Here is an 18,765-nt window from a genome sequence, read left to right on the forward strand (position 1 = left end):
TCTGAGACAGTTGTTGCTGTGGTTATATATATATGTGTGTTTAGGATAGGAACTTCGGAATTGGGAGAAGCTGGTGGCAAGAGGTGGGCTAGGGGCTGGGCCTAGTGAAGTTGAGAGATAAAGACGGGTGGGAGTGGGGAATTTCTGGAAGAGAAAATAGGGGACTTGGGGGGAGGGGACTTTGGTGCATGTCATAATAAAACAAATCACTGGGGACATAGTTTCTCTGTCTCCATGCCCCCTATAAATGCCCTTTGGGATAAGATGCTTATATAATGGACATAATTGTGACACTGATTCTCCCACAGAGTCTAAGTTCTGAGCAGCTGCTTTTCTCCTTCCGGCTTCAGCTGAGGGGTGAGGAGAGAGCTTCCTCTTTGTGCCGGGCGAGCAGATGTTAAGCTTTACCCAGCAAGACGAAATGCTGAGGTTATTTAGCTCTTCTGATAGTTGGCTTAATGTCCTGGAACTTGTTCCTGACCTACTCTTATGCTTTTATAATTAATTCCCAGATTCCCTTTCCCTAAGAGAGATTGTGTGAGAATGCATGATGCAGGAAGAGGTATGTTTCCAAGGAGCGGGAGAAAGGGTTGAAATATAGTGTTATTTATTTGTGCAGACTTGTTCAGACCCCAAATCCAAGCCCCCTTTCTTACTGGAAAAGTCCATGGAATCATCTCTCAAGTACATCAACAAGAAATTTCCCAACATAGATGTCCGAAACAGCACGGTGAGAATGCTGTCCCTCTTCTCTCCTTTCTCTGAAATAACTCTGTGCTTGGATGGTTCAAACTCTCTTTTGACTGCCTCTCTTTGAACTTGGCAGGGGATGGACTAGCCTTCTTTTAGTTTTCCTAAGCTCAACCACAGGGCTTCAGGTTGTTGTAGTCTTAAGAATTCTGAGATAAGATGGGATTCTCCTAGGGTAAACTGGAGCAAAGCATTGCCCCTTTCTCCATTGTAAGATTCACAAGAACACTTTGTTCTTTCCAAGAAAGACGGCTCTATCGATGAAGCAGTTGCATATATTTTATTGTTGTTCCTATTTCCCCCTCAGTGTTTTCTTGGTTATTGTCTTAGAGTTATGCATCTAGTGTCATATCCCTTACTTCTCCCTTATTAAATGTTAGCCCTAGATTTCTTACCATCTTACCTATAGCATCTTCTCATTCAGCTTCTTTTGACTTTGATATGAATAATAAACCTCTTTAGCTGAAAGAGACCTTGAAATTTCCTCTCACTTCACAATCTATATCCAGTCAGGATCGCATGCAACCATCCTGCCTAGATAGAGAATATTCTCTGTTTAAAAACCTTCCGAGTTCGAAGACTTTCCAGCTTCCTCTGTCAGTGTATTTTAACCCTCTTTAAGAATGTTTTAGGTACAACCCCTGTTCTTCTTGGGTTACTTTGATCAATTGTCTTCTTAATTTGTGTTTTTTATTTTGTTTCTCTCAGCAACATTTAGGACCAGTACATCGGGAAAAATCTGAGATAATTAGATTCCTCACCAACTACTACCAGTCATTTGTGGACGTTATGGAATTTCGGGTGAGCTCTTTCTAGCCCAGGTCCCCAATGTTTGGACGTTCTTTTATGTTCCTTATTCCCGTTTCTTGAAAAAATAAGATGTATTGATATATGGAGGGATATCTAAGTTGTATTGTTAAATGAAAGTGAGTTGCAGAATAGTGTATGATACAATTTTATTTTTGTTTTAAAAGATACATAAACTTATATACACATAGTGTTAGTATATATATATATATATATAGGAAAGATGTGGAATAGTTCACATTAATCTGTTAAAAATACCTGCCTTTGGGGGTGGATTATTATGATTGGCTTTAACTTATTACACTATACATTTTTGTATTATTTGAGTTAAAATTTTAAGTATTCTTAACCAATAGTTTATTACAAATCTACTGAAAAATTTCAAGAATGGTACAATGAACATTGTTCTACTCTCCCCCTGGATCTCCTGATTTTTAGTATTTTGCCATGTTTGTTTACCTTTTTTTTTTTTCTTGAACCATTTGAGTTAGTTGCAGGCATCGTGACATTTCCCTCCCTGAACACTTTAGCATACATCTGCTAAGAGCAAGAATATTTTCTTACCTAACCTTAATACAATTATCGTACTCAGGAAATGTAAAATTGCTACAATGTTGTAGTTAATATATAGCCCATATTCATATTCCTCTAGCTGTCTCAAGGATCATACATTGAATTTATGATGTCATGTCTCTTAGTTGTCATGTCTCTTTAGTCTTTAATCTAGAATAGTTCTCAGCCTTATTTTGTCTTTCATGACACTGACCTTTTTGAAGTGTCCAGACTAGTTATTTTTCAGAATTTCCCTCAGTTTGGATTTGTCTAATTGTTAACAGTGTTTGGTAGCATAATACATGGATGATAAATTGAGTTTTAAACAATGAGCATGTACTATTTTTGTAAACATAAACTGTGAAAAATTATTTAGTACAATGTTTTTGAAGGGCAGATCGATATGGTGTTTCAAAAGTCTTAAAAATATATACTTTTAAATGTAACAATTCTAATTCTAGAAATTTGTCTTAAGGAAACAATCAGAAGTGCAAAGGTATATGTACAAGAATGTACTCTGTTGCATTACTTATGATAGTGACAACTTGATAATCATATATTCAAGAAATAGAGGCTTAGTTAAAAGTTCAGAGTATATGTCTATAAATGAATATTATACAGCTGTTAAGGATAACACGTATTTATATTAATCGGCATGGAAAAATGCTCTTCACATGTTCTTTAGTATAAAAGCAAATTACAATGTAGCTTACGACAGGAGATGTCCCTAAAATGTATATTTACATAGATAAATATGCATATAAATAAGGCTGGAACTTCTTTACATAGTGAGATTATGAGTGGCTTTAAAAATAAATTGAAATTATGTTTGTATTTTCTAATTATTCTGCAATGAACACCTATTATTTATGTATTCAAGAAATAACACAAATTTTAGTCATCTGAGCCATTTAAGTTTGTGATGGTATTATAATATTTTTTCAGGTGGTACAAGAGTATGGGACCCTGCTTTGGGTGTCCTGTATTTTCTCTAGGGAGCTAATCCAGGCTGTTCATTAGATCATGCAGTGAAGAGGGAGGGTCAGGTCAGAGGTTAATTCATTTGGAATTGAGAGTAGTGATTAGGAAGAAGGTAGGCACTGGTGGAGGTAGTAGAAGAATGCTGGAAGCATATAAAAAGTCTGTTACTAGAAAATTTGTCCAACGGAGATTTTAGGATATCTCTGGTTGCTGCAGTGGTAAAGTTCTGAGCCCAAGGAATCTAGTATGCCTCATTCAGGGCAGGAAGGGAAATAGAGACACGGAGGTATTGTGCATTGTAAGGTAGGTAGGCTCTGAATCAGACAGACCTGGTTTTAAATCTCAGCCTTATCACTTACAAACTGTATGGCTTTAGACAAGAAACTCTTTGACTCCCAATTTCTTTATCTATAAAAGGGGAAATGAGATTTACTACATGGGGTATTTGTGAGAATTAAATGAGATAACACATTGAAAACATCTAGTACAGTGTTTAGCATATAATAAAGTAATAGGCCAAACAGATGTTAAATCCATTCCCTTCTGATTCTGTCTTTACAGTATAGTGACACTGGTTGTATGAGAGGCTGAAAGCAAACTTCAGTTATATCTTATATCCCTTGGGAACTGGGTTGCAGGAAGGAGTTGTAGACAGGCCCTCCCAGCAAAGGAGGCAGCATAGACCTAGACAGAGGTCTTGAGATCATGTAGTATAAACAGAAGATCATGGCCTCCGGGTTCTAATTCTGATACTTTGCCTTACTAGTTTTGTGATCTTTGGGGAGTTTCTTAACTGCTCTTAGCCTCAGTTTCCCCATATGTTACTTTAGATGCAGCCTTTTGGGGAAGGTAACTTGGAAACATTTTTCCCCATACATTTAATAAGTTTGCAAATGTATACACCTGTGTAACAACCGCCACAAAGTACAGAAAATTACCATCAACCCAAAGCTTCCCTGCACCTTTTTTTCCTCAGTCCATCCCTACCTCCCTGACTCCTGGCCCCAGGCAACCACTGGTCTGCTTTCCAGATTAGGTTTTTCTTTTTCAGGGGTTCATATATATAATTAGAATCTATATAGCATGTTTTCTTTTGTGTCTGGCTTCCTTCACTCAGCATGTTTTTAAGATTTGTTTATGTTTCATGATTCATTTCCTATTTTTGCTGAGCACTATTTCATTGTATGGATACAATCTGTTTATCCACTTACCTGTTGATGGACTTTTGGGTTGTGTCCAGTTTCTGGCCATTATGCACAAGTTGCCATAAACATTTGAGTACAAATCATTTTTCATTTCACTTGGGTAAATAATCTAGAAATTGAATTGCTAAATCATATGGTATGTGTATGTTTAATTTTATAAGAAACAGCCAAACATTTTTTCCAAAGTCGTGGTTCCATTTTCCCTTCCCATCAGCAATATATTAGTGTTCCAGTTGCTCCACATTCTCATCAACACTTGCTTTTAGTCATTCTTTTTTTGTTGTTTTTTGGCCGTGCCAAACAGTTTTCGGGATCTTAGTTCCCTGAACAGGGATTGAACCTGGGTCACTGAAGTGAAAGTGCCAAGTCCTAACCTCTGGACCACCAGGGAACTCCCGAATTTTAGTCATTCTGATGGGTGTGTGTAGTGATATCTTCTTGTGATTTTAATTTGCATTTCCCTGATGACTAATATTATTGGGCGTCTTTTCATGTGCTTGTTCGTCATTTTTATATTTTTAATTGTAAAGAGCCTGTTCAAATCTTTTGGCAACATATTTTAAAAATAAAAATATATATACCCTTTGATCTAGCAGTTCCACTTTTGTAGAAATGAAAGTACCAATGTGCAGTGGATAGGGCCAGGAATTGGAACAAAGCAAACACTCATCAGTGGGAAAAAGGCTGAATGAACTGGCCGTACCATGGGCTATTATGCAGCCATTAATAAGAAGTACATTAGTGCTCTACCAGATGACTTGAGGACTTTTAGCAGGTAAGGTTGAATAAGAAAAGTAAAATGATAAGAACAGTGTAATATTATCTCAAATTTTTAACACAAATGATTTTCAAAAGACCCCTCTCTCTCTTTTTCTCCCTATCTAATAGGATTATATAAATAGGATGAAAATTAAGAAAGGACATACCAGGTTGTTAAACTGGTTTACCTGAGGGTTGGGCAGGATGGAGGGTGGGTGCTGATGTTGCGGGGAGGGAAGTGTCCACAGTAAAACTGCATATTTATTTAGGTAAAATTATGTATGAAAAGAAAAAGAATCCCTCTCACACTGAAATGAGGTTAAATGAAGTATATGCAACTTACCTAGTAAGTACTTAGTACGTAGTAGGTGATCAGTGAACAGAAACATGTAGAAAGTTGGGTAGTTTTCCCATTTGTTAATGATTAACTTCTGAGAATAAGAGACAGAATCAAAGAACAGACTGATTTTGGGATTCACCAATAAAAATGGGTCTGATTTTTGGTAGTTTAGAAACAGCCTATCAGATGGTCTGCATCTTGTAACCTTTTTTTGTGGAGGAAGGGGGCACTGGGATGATAAGATCAGGGAAAGTGTGCATAATGTAGTAGTGACTTGTGCCTGTGGAGACATGGGCATCCAGTAGGGTAGACTGATAGGGGCCCACGGACAGCTTACGGAGGAGGAACTCCCTCTACTCAGCAACCCGCTCTTATGTTATTCAGTGGCTCTCTAGGACCTCCAAGGGAGAGAACCTTCCCTCAAATTCTGGTAGTACATGTCATCTTCTCTTTATTCTTTATTCATTCTCATCTCCGATTCTACCCCCAGGATCATGTATATGAACTTCTCAACACGATTGATGCCTGCCAGTGCCATTTTGATATTGTAAGATTCTTGGCAATTCTCTTCTATCCTAGAGCCACGGAAATTGTCTCTGTTGGGACAGTGTGGGGTGAGATGGGACTGGAGGAATGGCTATTCCCCCAGGACTATAATATAATATATATAATATAATATATACTGTATAATGAATGAATGGCTATTAATTCCAGGACTATAATTCTTTTGTAAAAATGTTGAAGTTAAAGTGTATTTACGGGCTTCCCTGGTGGCACAGTGGTTGAGAGTCCGCCTGCCGATGCAGGGGACACGGGTTTGTGCACTGGTCTGGGAAGATCCCACGTGCCGCGGAGCGGCTGGGCCCGTGAGCCATGGCCGCTGAGCCTGCGCGTCCGGAGCCTGTGCTCCGCAACGGGAGAGGCCACAACAGTGAGAGGCCCGCGTACCGCAAAAAAAAAAAAAAAAAAAAAAGTGTATTTACATGTTAAGCAGATCAGCAATGTGATTTATTTAATCCAGAATTCACATAAAAATCTTCTTATTCTACCTCCTCCAGCCTCTAAATGCCACCTTATTTCCTGGCCTCCTTATATCTTGAGCTCACTTTTAACTCCTGAATTTTGTTAAAATTTTCTCCTTCTGAATTTGCAGTCTTGTCAGTTTCTCCTTCTAAATAGATCTTTCCAGAGTCTGTTTAGCACTGTCTGGAATGGTTGGGGAAATAGTGGTTAATAGGCCTTGCTGTTCTTGGGTTCCTATGTATTTTCCTTGTAGAATCTCAACTTTGACTTCACTCGGAGTTACCTGGACTTGATAGTGACCTATACCTCAGTTATTTTACTTCTGTCACGGATTGAGGATCGACGGGTGCTCATTGGCGTGTACAACTGTGCCCATGAGATGCTGCATGGACATAGGTGAGTTGAGATATACAAGATGAAGAATCTCATACATGGTGCTATGAGGTAAAGGTGGATCCAAGAGAAATAGATGGCATGCTTTCTCATGTGAGAATCTATAGTCTATATGATAACCCAGGCAAAGTAAAACAATTGCCCTGTCTCTAATGAGTTTTTAATCCTGGGCTGGCTGCCACTCTGCTTTTGAGGTTATTGCAAAAGGCAAAGAAAATTCTTTTTAATATTGGTAGGAATAATATTAGTAAAGTTAAAGCCATTAGAGGTAAGTAATGTTTGAAAATACATTTGGAGCCAAATATAAATGGATTTTGGATTATCTGCAATTCTTTGCCTTTCCATTAGTGCAAATAAAAGTATTTAAGGGCTGAAAAAAATAAAGACCAGAGGGATCAGAGGGGACCGTGGAACATTGTTCTATGTATGATGTGTATTCCCATGTGCCTGCATGAATACCTAGGCACATGACTTATCATTCGCTTTGAATGTATATATATTCTTTTGGGTTGTATACAGATTTGGGTCCAGCCATATTACTTGATTTGTGACTAATCAATATGAATTTATAGAACACCTATCATGTGTCCAACCTTATTTCAGGTGCTTATAATGAAGAAACTTTCATGGACCAGCACCAAATCATGTGATTCTATCTTAGTTATACCTGGGCCTGGAGTGGGTTATCTGTATATGTAATTCACAGTTTAGTATCTTTGGAGGTGGTGGAGAATACCAGACTATGTACACATCGTTATCCTATATGCAAACATGAGAGTTTACATCATGTTTAAGGGAGGGCTGTAACTCCTTTTTCCTATGCTTCCAGTGACCCCAGTTTTGCCCGTCTTGGTCAGATGGTCTTGGAGTATGACCACCCTCTGAAGAAGCTGACAGAGGAGTTTGGGCCTCACACAAAGGCAAGTTTCTTGAGAGAGTGGAGAATTCCTCAGGCAGAAGTATGTTGTCCCCATCATTGACATTGGAGATTCATTTTTTTTCCTCCACAGGCTGTGAGTGGAGCCCTGCTTTCTTTGCACTTTCTGTTTGTCCGAAGGAACCAGGGGGCTGAGCAGTGGCGTAGTGCCCAGCTTCTAAGTCTCATCAGTACCCCTGCAGCCATGATTAACCCTGCTAATTCAGACACAGTGAGTTCCCTTTTCCTCTTGTCAGTGGAAGTATTCTCTTTCCAAGGCCATCTCTTTAGAGGGTGCTTCTTTTCAGGAAGTATCAGCCCTAAGAGTGCTTTAGCCCTCTTCTAGGATATGCCTCTGAGTTGATCACCTCTTGTGGCTAAAAAAATCATAGTTGGGTTGGAGATTTTCTTTGGACCAGGATTAGTGTGTGCCTGCCCACAGAAGGAATTTAATAAATGTTCATAGAATGAATGAATGGATGAAACTGGGTCATTAGGCACCTATTCAGCCCAGCAGGAACTTGAGCATAGATGTCAATTAATTAACAAATGTTTTTATTCAACTACTATCGGCCCAAGGTCCTTGCTTCAAAGAATTTATAATCTAGTAGGAAGATATGCCGTGTATTCATAAAAATACAACTGACGGTACAAGAGTATGAGAAGCACCAAACAAGTGACGTATACTTTACATGGTAAAAGAATCCAAGGGAGACGGAAATCATGAGATTTGAGTATTACTCTCCTGAATTGTTGAAGAGAAGTTATGTCAAACCATTTGTTTGTCCTCACTTCCAGTCCAAGTTCCTTTTTCTTTTCTCAACTATATTCTTTTCTCCTCACTCCACTTCTAGTGCCTCACCTCCATTACTGGCAGCTTTCCCAGATATTGGCTTATCAATGTGCCCTTATCCAGTCTGGTAAAATAAAAGTTGGTTTTAATACTCAAACTCTAGCTTGACTGCCCTTGTCTCGACTGCCTTAGTCTTTAGCGTAGACCAAGTTAAATAACTGCTAGACCATCTCCGCCTCTCTTCTCATAGATGGCCTGTGAGTACCTGTCTGTGGAAGTGATGGAGCGCTGGATTGTCAGTAAGTTTTGTGGGATGAGGTGGGAACAGACATAGCATGTTATATGGAGATCAAATTCTAAAAGTCTTCCTCTGCACTGTTTTACCCACCCACAGTTGGGTTTCTTCTTTGTCACGGGTGCCTCAACTCCAATAGCCAGTGCCAGAAGCTGTGGAAGCTGTGTCTGCAGGGTTCCCTGTACATCACCCTCATACGGGAGGATGTGCTACAAGTGCACAAGGTCACCGAGGATCTGTTTAGCGGTTTGAAAGGGTGAGATATGAGGTCCCAGCTAATCTTTTAGCCCCTCGTGACAGGGATTTTTAGCCCCTCCTGACATCCTTTTTTTTAGGGATTTTTAGCCCCTCCTGACATCCTTTTCTAGTCTCCATAAGTGTCCCAAGTACAGGTGTTAAGGAATAATTCTAATTATTGAACAAATATTTATTGAATACATTCTATTTACTAGGTACTTCACTTGATACATTAGTTAGTAAGATATCATAGAGGTTAAGATAACGGATTCTGAAACCAGATTACCTGTGTTTGAATTCCAGCTCTACCACTTACTGGCTATGTGATCTTGGGCAAGTTAATTAGCTTCTCTATGCCATGCCTCAATTTGTCTATAAATAATAATAATACTTCCCTATGACCTACCTCATAGGGTTGTTATGAGGAATGAAAGAGTAACTATTTATAAAGCATGTAGAAAAGTGCCTGGTACTTTGTAAGTGCAATATATGTGCTTATTAAATTAAAAAAGACAGAATCTCTGCTCTCAAAGAGCTTGCAAATTAGTGAAAAATAAACTGTTGTGATATAATAAGGGATTATGATGTATAAACCTAAAGTGCTTTAGAAGGATACTTAAACTGGCCCTGGAGGATCCAGGAAAACCTGGAGACAGATAGACCTGAAGAATTAAAAAGGGGAAGCGTGTATATGTGTGTGTGTGTGTGTGTGTATGTGTATGTGTATGTGTGTGTGTGCTGGAGTGGTGAGGGTGGGGATGGAAAGGCAGGGAAATTGCTTAAGGCAGAGAAAGATACTTTAGGCAGAGAAACTATCAAGATTTCGAGGCAAAAGGGAGCATGGCAAGTTCTAAGAAATTCATATAGCCCAGGTTACAAAAATGAAGATGTTCTCAAGAGACAGATTTGTAGAGGTAAGCTGGGGCCTTGGATGACCTGTCATGGGGTTTGAGCCTGTTCTAAAAAGGCTAGGGAGGGACTTCCCTGGTGGCACAGCGGTTAAGAATCTGCCTGTCAGTGCAGGGGACACGGGTTTGATCCCTGGTCTGGGAAGATCCCACATGCTGCGGAGCAACTACTGAACCTGTGCTGTAGAGCCCGTGCGCCACAACTACTGAGCCCGCGCGCCTAGAGCCCGTGCTCCGCAACAAGAGAAGCCACCGCAGTGAGAAGCCCACGCACCGCAATGAAGAGTAGCTCCCGCTCGCCGCAACTAGAGAAAGCTCGTGCGCGGCAACGAAGACCCAACACAGCCAAAAATAAATAAATAAATAAATTTATTTTTTTTAAAAAAGGGATAGGGAGCCATTGAGTGATTTTTCTTTTTTTTATATAATTTTTTTTTATAATCTAGTAGATTATAATGAACATGGAAAGGTGTGCATATATTTTCAACCTTATATAAGCAATTGGTAAAAAGCAATGGATCCACATTCTACATTATATTCTTTTTTTTTTTTTTTGGCTGTGTTGGGCCTTTGTTGCTGCGCGCGGGCTTTCTCTAGTTGCAGCGAGTGGGGAATACTCCTTGTTGTGGTGTGCTTGCTTCTCATTGCAGTGGCTTCTCGTTGCAGAGCACAGGCTCTAGGCGCGTGGGCTCAGTAGTTGTGGCTCACAGGTTCTAGAATGCAGGCTCAGTAGTTGTGGCACACGGGCTTAGTTGCTCCACGGCATGTGGGATCTTCCCGGACCAGGGCCCAAACCTGTGTCCCCTGCATTGGTAGGCGGATTCCTAACCACTGTGCTACCAGGGAAGCCCCTCTACATTATATCCTGAAGTTGTTTTTTTTTTTAACTTACTGTATTTTGGATATCTTTGCGTGTCAGTCTACAGAGACTTATTCTTTTTAACATTCAAACAGTATTTTATTATGTGGTTGTAACATAATTTATTTACCCAATCCACTATTGATGGACATTTGAAGTGTTCCCTCACTCCTTCCTTTTTTTTTTTTTTTAAAGAAAAAAACCTTTACAAACAATGTTGAAATGAACATCCTTAGACATATATCTTTGTGAACATTTCTATAGGGTAAATTCTTACAAGTGGAATTGCTGGGGTAAAGGATATGCATATTTCAAATTTTAATAGCTCTTCCCAAATTGTCCTCCAAACAGATGTATTATCTACCATCTATGAGAATACTTATTCATCATACTCTCAACAACTGAGTATTATTAAAAATTCATTGCCAGACTTAAGAGAGAGTAAATCTAAGATTAATAATTAGAAGTTACAGGAGGTAAATAGATACAGATACATAGAAACACTTTCTAATGATTACCGCTTCTGGGGAACGGAAGGGATGTCTGAAGTGTGTGTTGTTCCCCATCACTAAGAACAACACTAACATGTAAGATTTATAGTTTAGGGAGTTCTTTGCCATAAATGATCTAATTTGATCTTCATGTTACTTATACTCAGGTATATGTTTAATATATTCTTTTTTTCTTTTGGCTGTACCACGGGGCATGTGGGATCTTAGTTCCCTGACCAGGGATCAAACCCGTGCCCCCTGCAGTGGAAGTGCTGAGTCCTAACCACTGGACTGCCAGGGAAGTCCCAATATCTTCTTTTATAAATGAGAAAATAGAGGCTCAGTCTCAGTGTCACTCAGTTAATAAGAGATGAAATTAGGAAATCATTCCAGATTTTTTGACTCTTAATCCTCTCACTTTCCATCATACCACGTAGAGGATGAAATAATTACCCACCAGGAATGCTGTGGAGTTGAATCCTGATTTGATTAAGATACTTTCCAACTCTAAATTTCTCTGATTCTGTGCTAAGCTCAATAAGGGGTGGTTTGGAGAAGAGAAACGAAAGGTTATAAATTCGACTAATGTGGTGGCAACAGATGCAATACAAGAGAAGACAGATATAAGGGACATAGAGAGCACAGAGCCTACAGTAGTGTGGGACTTTTGAGCATGGGTCACTAGTTGAAAAAAAGAAGTATGGTCAGGAGAGTCAAATGTTACGGAGAAACAAAGAACAATGAAAAGGCCATCTAATTTGGTGATTCAAAAGTTGACAGTGACCTAAGACAGAGCAGTTTGTTTAGTGGCTAAGATCATATGGGCTTCAAGGGTCAGTGAAAGGTGAGGTGAAAAAGAGTAAAGGTGTCTCTCTGGAGGAGTTTGGTGGTGTGGGAGAATGAGCAAAGTTCAGTAGATTGTCAGGGTCAAGCGAGGGTCCTTTTAGAATAAGGGAGGCTTATTGGGAGAAGAGAATAAACCAGTGGAGAGAGAGAGAGATTGAAGTGACAAAAGGGTAACTGATAAGGTTAAATTCTAAGAGGAGGTGGGTGGGAATGGGACCCAGGGGAGAGCTGGAGTAACTACTTTTTTGTTTTAAAATAAATTTATTTATTTATTTATTTTTGGCTGTGTTGGGTCTTCGTCTCTGTGTGAGGACTTTCTTTAGTTGTGGCAAGCAGGGGCCACTCTTCATCGCGGCACGCGGGCCTCTCACTGTCACGGCCTCTCTTGTTGAGGAGCACAGGCTCCAGATGCGCAGGCTCAGTAGTTGTGGCTCACAGGCCTAGTTGCTCCGCGGCATGTGGGATCCTCCCAGACCAGGGCTTGAACCCGTGTCCCCTGCATTAGCAGGCAGATTCTCAACCACTGCGCCACCAGGGAAGCCCTGGAGTAACTACTTTTACTTGAGAGCAGTGTCATATTTATGCACTGCTTCTTTGTATTTCCCTCAAACCTGGAAGAGTACTTCAGCTTGAAGGTGTCAAGGCAGGAGCACAGGACAAGAAATCTAGTTCCAGCTTTGCCATTAAAACCCTATGTGACCTTGGGCAAGTCAGTTTTCTTCTGCAGGTATTATTTTCTTTATCTGCAAAATAATGATGAGAACTAGATAATCTCTAAACTCTATGAATCTCTTGTTAATAGGTCAGGGTAAAAAGTAAGGTTTGGAAAGATCCTGATGGTGAAGGCTGCCCATGCCCCTGCAGGCTGTAGTTTGGAATCTCTGAGGACTGGGAAGGTGGGACAAGGCCTTTAGCTGGTGGTATGGCCAACCCTTCTGTGTGTATGTCAATCCTCAGGTATGGCAAGCGAGTGGCAGACGTAAGGGAAAGCAAGGAGCATGCAATTGCAAACAGGTAAAGGCGGGCAATGAGCTCTTCCAGAGGGGATGGAATAGGAATCTCTCCTGAGATTGTTCTCTCCTCTCCTTTTTCTCACCCAAGTTTCTGTACAGCCTTATTGTCTCAACCCAAGAACTTGCTGCTACCCCACAGATTCTTGTGTTTCCTTACCAGGTCTAACTGTGGCATTGAACCTTCCTCCTAGCTGACACCCCTTCCTAAATGCAGCTGTCTTCTGCACTGCCTTTGGAAGATTTTTAAGGGTGGGTGAGGCAATATTCTCTAGTTTCCGCTTTCTTTCCTCAGTGGCCAGTTTCACTCTCAAAGGCGTCAATTTCTGCGGATGGCTGTGAAGGAGCTGGAGACTGTGTTAACCGATGAACCAGGACTACTGGGTCCCAAGGCAAGAGAAAGAAACGTTGGGAGGGGGACGATGTTCAATGATAAAAGACTCCTATGTGGGGGATGACTTGGCATTCATGAGTTTTTGCATTTCTGAGTTTTTGTTCTGTTTGTGTATGTATATGCTGATTCCCTTGAATCTTCTTAGAGTACCCTAAAACTTCTTGTATCTCTTTTTTGGGCACTATCATAGTATATCATATATTATAGCTATTTGTGTACTTGCCTTATCCTCTATTTGACTGTGAACTAATTGAAGACAGATAGTTTTTTGTGAGTCTCTGTGTTTAGTATTGGATACCACTGTTGGTACGGTTACACAGTTGTTTCCATATGCATATTTTCATGATAGTCTTCTCTGTGCTTTGAAATCCATTTATAAAGTTGAAAATTCTCATAGTCCCTGTCCCCTCCTTAGGCGCTTTTTGCTTTCATGGCCCTGTCCTTCATTCGTGATGAGGTCACTTGGCTGGTTCGCCACACAGAAAATGTCACCAAGACGAAGACACCTGAGGACTACGCTGACTCGTTAGTACTTGGCATGGTTAAGAATCTTGACCTTAGATGGACTGGGAAAAGGGACGGGGGGACATCAGATGACCTCGGGAGGTCTCAGTTTCTGCCCTGTTGTCGCTGTCTTTGTTTCGGGTCACGTTTTCAGTCTCCTACAGCTCTCTGTTCTCATCCTCGACTTTGTAGGAGCATTGCAGAACTGCTTTTCTTGTTGGAGGAGATTAGGGCTCTGGTCCGAAGACACGTCAAGGTGATAGAGCAATACCACCTTCAGTACCTGGCCAGATTTGATGCTCTTGTGCTCAGTGACATCATTCAAGTATGTTTAATTGATGATACTTTGGAAATTTGGGGGTGATCCCTGGTCATTTTCCCCTGGGGGCCACCCTGGCTGAATCTCATGCTCTGTAGATTGTCTGTCAAAAAGCCTGATTTTCCCCTCTATGTTTGTTAAAATTAAAAAGAAGGACTAATAACCATAGCAATTTTTTTCCCCAAGTGAGGCTGCACAGAAATAGGAGAGAAGAGTAAAAGGCAGTTGGGTGTTAGCATGGCAGGGAACTCAGGGAGGTTCCTCCATGTCTTGTTTGGCTCTTTCTCTTTGTTTGTGGCACTTGGCAGCTCTTCCTACCTTCATACACTGACTGAGCCTTGTGGTCTTGTTTCTCTCTTGGTGGAACTTATACCTCCTTGACGGAAACTCCACCTTCTCTTTTAGAACCTGTCTGTGTGTCCTGAGGAGGAGTCCATCATAATGTCCTCATTCGTCAATACTCTCTCCTCTCTGAATCTCAAGCAAGGTAACTGGAGGGAATTGGAGGAGGAAGAGTGAGGGCAAACATCTTTTTTTCTAGAAATATTGATCTCTTGAGCCAGGGAATAGCCAAGATGACTTTGAAGAGGACCTATTATACCATTCCATGCAGTTGGATAGAGGTGCTGTTTTATTATTTCCTTTTAAACTTCTATTTTTCTTGCAGTTGATAATGGAGAAAAATTTGAATTTTCTGGATTGAGGCTGGACTGGTTCCGTCTACAGGTAGGTCTGTTTCTGTTAATGGTCCCCCATTCTCAAGGTTTTCTCTCCCTCACAATCCCTTCTCTTTCTAACTCCTAAGCTCTGCTGTATGGAATGATTCAACACTGAAAACTGCTGATTGGACAGGACAAATACCAGCCAAACTGTAGTCCCAAGGCTGGGAGTCTTTTTCATTTATCTTGTTTTTCTCCACCCTTTTCCGAACTCCAACCATAGGCGTATACCAGTGTGGCTAAGGCTCCCCTGCACCTGCACGAGAACCCTGACTTAGCCAAGGTGATGAACCTCATTGTCTTTCACTCTCAAATGCTGGACTCAGTAGAGAATATGCTGGTGGAAACTTCTGATTTATCTACTTTCTGGTATGTCCTGACTCAGAGCTCTTTATCAATTGACCCGATCTCTTGCCTGGCCTCTGTGGAGGACTCTAATTCCCCCAGATACACAGGAAAGGCTTGTTTTCTTTGAGATCACTTTAAAGACGGATGCTCAAACTCCACAGCTTCTTCTTTCCAGCTTTTATCAAGTGGTAGGAATTTGAAGTTGATTCCCTTTTGTGTTGGCTTTCTTTAGGAAAGCCATTTGGACTTTACACAGCATTCTCTTCTCTGGGATAATTCATTGATTATCTTTTCCTCACGGTTATATGTGGAACCTCCTTCTTCTTTTTATTCTTGGGACATTGTGATTTAAAAGAGACATGGAAAACTTGGAAGTTTAGTGGAGAGGACTGAAAATAATTGGGAGGGCCGGGGAACAGGGTCTTTAGAGAATGCAAATGAGTTTGTCTTCCTTGGGTATCATTCGGCCTTTACTAAGTGACCACTGTTGTTCATAACTCTACCCTTTGAGGGATCAAACACCCAACACAATATGTTGGCTCTGCTCTCTGCATTCAGCATGAGTGGGGAGGTATAATACCCACATGTGAAAAGGACATCAACATAATAATGGCAAATGTGCATGATGTTGAGAGAATACAGGGTTGAGGAAAGATCAGCCTCATGAAATTAATCAGAGAAAGTTTTCTGGAGCCTGAGTGTCAAGTTTTGAGAGAGATGTGAATTAGTAATACTGAGGGACTTCTAAATCAGGGCCCAAATCATGCAGAGATTCTGAGGGAGGAATAGCAAATTTTGTATAAGAAAAGGGAAGGAGGTATTATTGGGTTGGCCAAAAGGTTCCTTTGGTTTTTAACATAAAAATGAAACACACATTTTTCATTTTCACCAAGAACTTTATTGAACAATGTATTAACCCTTTTGTTCCACTACCTTCTGCCATTTTTCAGGCAGCTTCATAATTCCATCTTCCCAAAACTTTTTATCTTTTTGCTCAAAGAACTGTTCCAGGTGCCTTTTACAGTCTTCCAGGGAATTGAAATTCTCTCCATGAAGAGAATTTTTGTAAAGACCGAAATAAATGGAAATCTGAAGGTGCAATACTGCGGGTGGATCAGAACTTCCCAGCCAAGCTATAACAGCCAAGCTATAACGAAGAAACACGTGGTCTTGCGTTATCCTGATGGAAGATTATGTGTTTTCTGTTGACTAATTCCGGATGCTTTTCGTTGAGTGCTGCTTTCAGTTGATCTAACTGGGAGCAGTACTTGTTGGAATTAATCATTTGGTTTTCCGGAAGGAGCTCATAATAGAGGACCCTCTTCCAGTCCCACCATATGCACCTTCTTTCGATGAAGCCCAGCCTTTGGTGTGGTTGGTGGTGGTTCGTTTCGCTTGCCCCACGATCTCTTCCGTTCCACATTATTGTACAGTATCCACTTTTCATCGCTCTTCACAATTTGTTTTAAAAATGGAACTTTTTTTATGTTTAAGTAGAGAATCACATGTGGAAATATGGTCAAGGAGGTTTTTTTCTTGCTTAAGTTATGTGGAACCCAAACATCAAAGCGATTAATGTAACCAAGCTGGTGCAAATGATTTTCAGCTCTTGATTTGGATATTTTGAGTATGTCAGCTATCTCCCACGTGGTATAACATTGATTGTTCTCAATTAATGTCTCAATTTGATCGCTGTCAACTTCAACTGGTCTACCCGACCATGGAGTGTTGTCCAGCGAGAAATCTCCAGCACGAAACTTTGCAAATCACTTTTGACAACTTTGAGCAGCCACAGCACCTTCTCAATATACTGCACAAATCTTTTTCTGCGTTTCAGTTGCGTTTTTACCTTTCTTGAAATAATAAAGCATAATATGCCCAAAATGTTGCTTTTTTTCTCTCATCTTCCATACTAAAATGGCTACACAAAAATTCACCAATTTTGATAAGTTTTTTTTTTAAAGGCATGCTGATATGACAGCTGTCACAATACAATCTAACAAAAGTTGTTTCGAATGAAGTTAAAGACAACTAAGTGCTACTAGAGCCATCTTATGGAAAAAAACCAGATGAAGTTTTTGGCCAACCCAATACTAACCTGTCCTGGGATCCAGTAAAAATGTCTGAAAGGGTTGAGTTTCTTGGGTTCCCGTCTACCTTAAGGGTAGGGAAATTGAGGGAGGGATGAATATCAATAAATATTTGTTGAAAGAATGAATATTCTATCTCAAAGGGACCAGCTCCTAAACCCTGGTTGTAAGTGTCCTTCCCCCTTTTCCGCAGCTTTCATCTTCGTACATTTGAGAAGATGTTTGCTATGACCCTGGAGGAACCTGCCATGTTGCGTTATGCCATTGCTTTTCCCCTGATTTGTGCTCACTTTGTCCACTGCACTCATGAGATGTGCCCAGAGGAGGTGAGTACCCTGAACTCCAAACCCTGTCATCTCTTTAATCACATCTCATTCTTATTCCCCCAAAACACAATTCCAAGGGTTGATTTTGGTCCCAGGAAGGGTACAAACGTAGGTATCTGATGCAAGTCCCTAAATGTCTCAGCTTTATGTAGAATGTGTACTCTCTCTGGGTCTCATTTTCTTCTTCTGTGGGAGTGGGTGGCTCAGGCTGGGCCTCAGAACAGTATTATGAGGAAGAAGTGGTTGTCCTGGTGATGACAGTTTCTTCCTTGGGTCCTCTTTCCCAAAGTACCCCCACCTGAAGAACCATGGCCTTCATCACTGCAACTCCTTCCTGGAAGAGTTGGCCAAGCAGACCAGCAACTGTGTCCTGGAGGTCTGTGCTGAACAGCGAAAACTGAGTGAGCAGGTAGGCTCAGCCCTCTCTCTGTTTCAGTCTGCCCTCTGCAGTCCCTTGGTGCCTTCCCCTCTATCTACCTTTATCTTCTCAAACATCAAGTTCTCTAACCCTTTCAGGTAGGGCTAGGGCTTTTGTGTACATGAGTTTATGGCGGGCTTCTTTTTTTAGTGTAGTCCCATCGGCAGTCTTTACTCCCTTGGGACTCAATAGAGGTGTCTAAAAATACTCTAATTTGAACAGCTGCACTGCAACAAAATCTGTGCTTTCATTTGAAGTGTTCCAAGAGATGAGTTAACTTTCTAATTTACTTCCCCTCCTCTCTCTGCCCTGTGTACACATACTTAGAACAGTGGCCCCAGATCACCTGTCTTGTCTCACCTTTGTGTCCATCTGCACCCTAATCTGTAGCTATCTGAACATTTTCAGGCACCTCCTCTGTGTTTATCCCCAGGGCTGCTTTTGTGTCTTTTCTTTTTTTTTTTTTGAGGAGTCATCCTTCC

The 18,765-nt window shown here is 40.7% G+C and overlaps 1 protein-coding gene across 1 annotated transcript in view; it reads left to right on the forward strand.

Annotated features, from left to right (window-relative positions):
- Positions 1–18,765, forward strand: part of NCKAP1L (NCK associated protein 1 like) — a 42,482-nt gene that overhangs the window by 620 nt on the left and 23,097 nt on the right. The window contains exons 2-18 of the mRNA XM_012534668.3: positions 620–730; positions 1,459–1,551; positions 5,885–5,941; positions 6,671–6,813; positions 7,640–7,730; positions 7,821–7,958; positions 8,770–8,818; positions 8,914–9,070; positions 13,113–13,169; positions 13,461–13,557; positions 13,975–14,084; positions 14,256–14,388; positions 14,788–14,869; positions 15,050–15,108; positions 15,325–15,470; positions 17,733–17,865; positions 18,155–18,274. Of these exons, the coding sequence (XP_012390122.1) occupies positions 620–730; positions 1,459–1,551; positions 5,885–5,941; positions 6,671–6,813; positions 7,640–7,730; positions 7,821–7,958; positions 8,770–8,818; positions 8,914–9,070; positions 13,113–13,169; positions 13,461–13,557; positions 13,975–14,084; positions 14,256–14,388; positions 14,788–14,869; positions 15,050–15,108; positions 15,325–15,470; positions 17,733–17,865; positions 18,155–18,274 (1,776 nt within the window). The remainder of the gene's footprint in view (positions 1–619; positions 731–1,458; positions 1,552–5,884; positions 5,942–6,670; positions 6,814–7,639; positions 7,731–7,820; positions 7,959–8,769; positions 8,819–8,913; positions 9,071–13,112; positions 13,170–13,460; positions 13,558–13,974; positions 14,085–14,255; positions 14,389–14,787; positions 14,870–15,049; positions 15,109–15,324; positions 15,471–17,732; positions 17,866–18,154; positions 18,275–18,765) is intronic.

Source organism: Orcinus orca, chromosome 11 (assembly GCF_937001465.1).
Source record: "Orcinus orca chromosome 11, mOrcOrc1.1, whole genome shotgun sequence".
NCBI lineage: Eukaryota > Metazoa > Chordata > Mammalia > Artiodactyla > Delphinidae > Orcinus > Orcinus orca.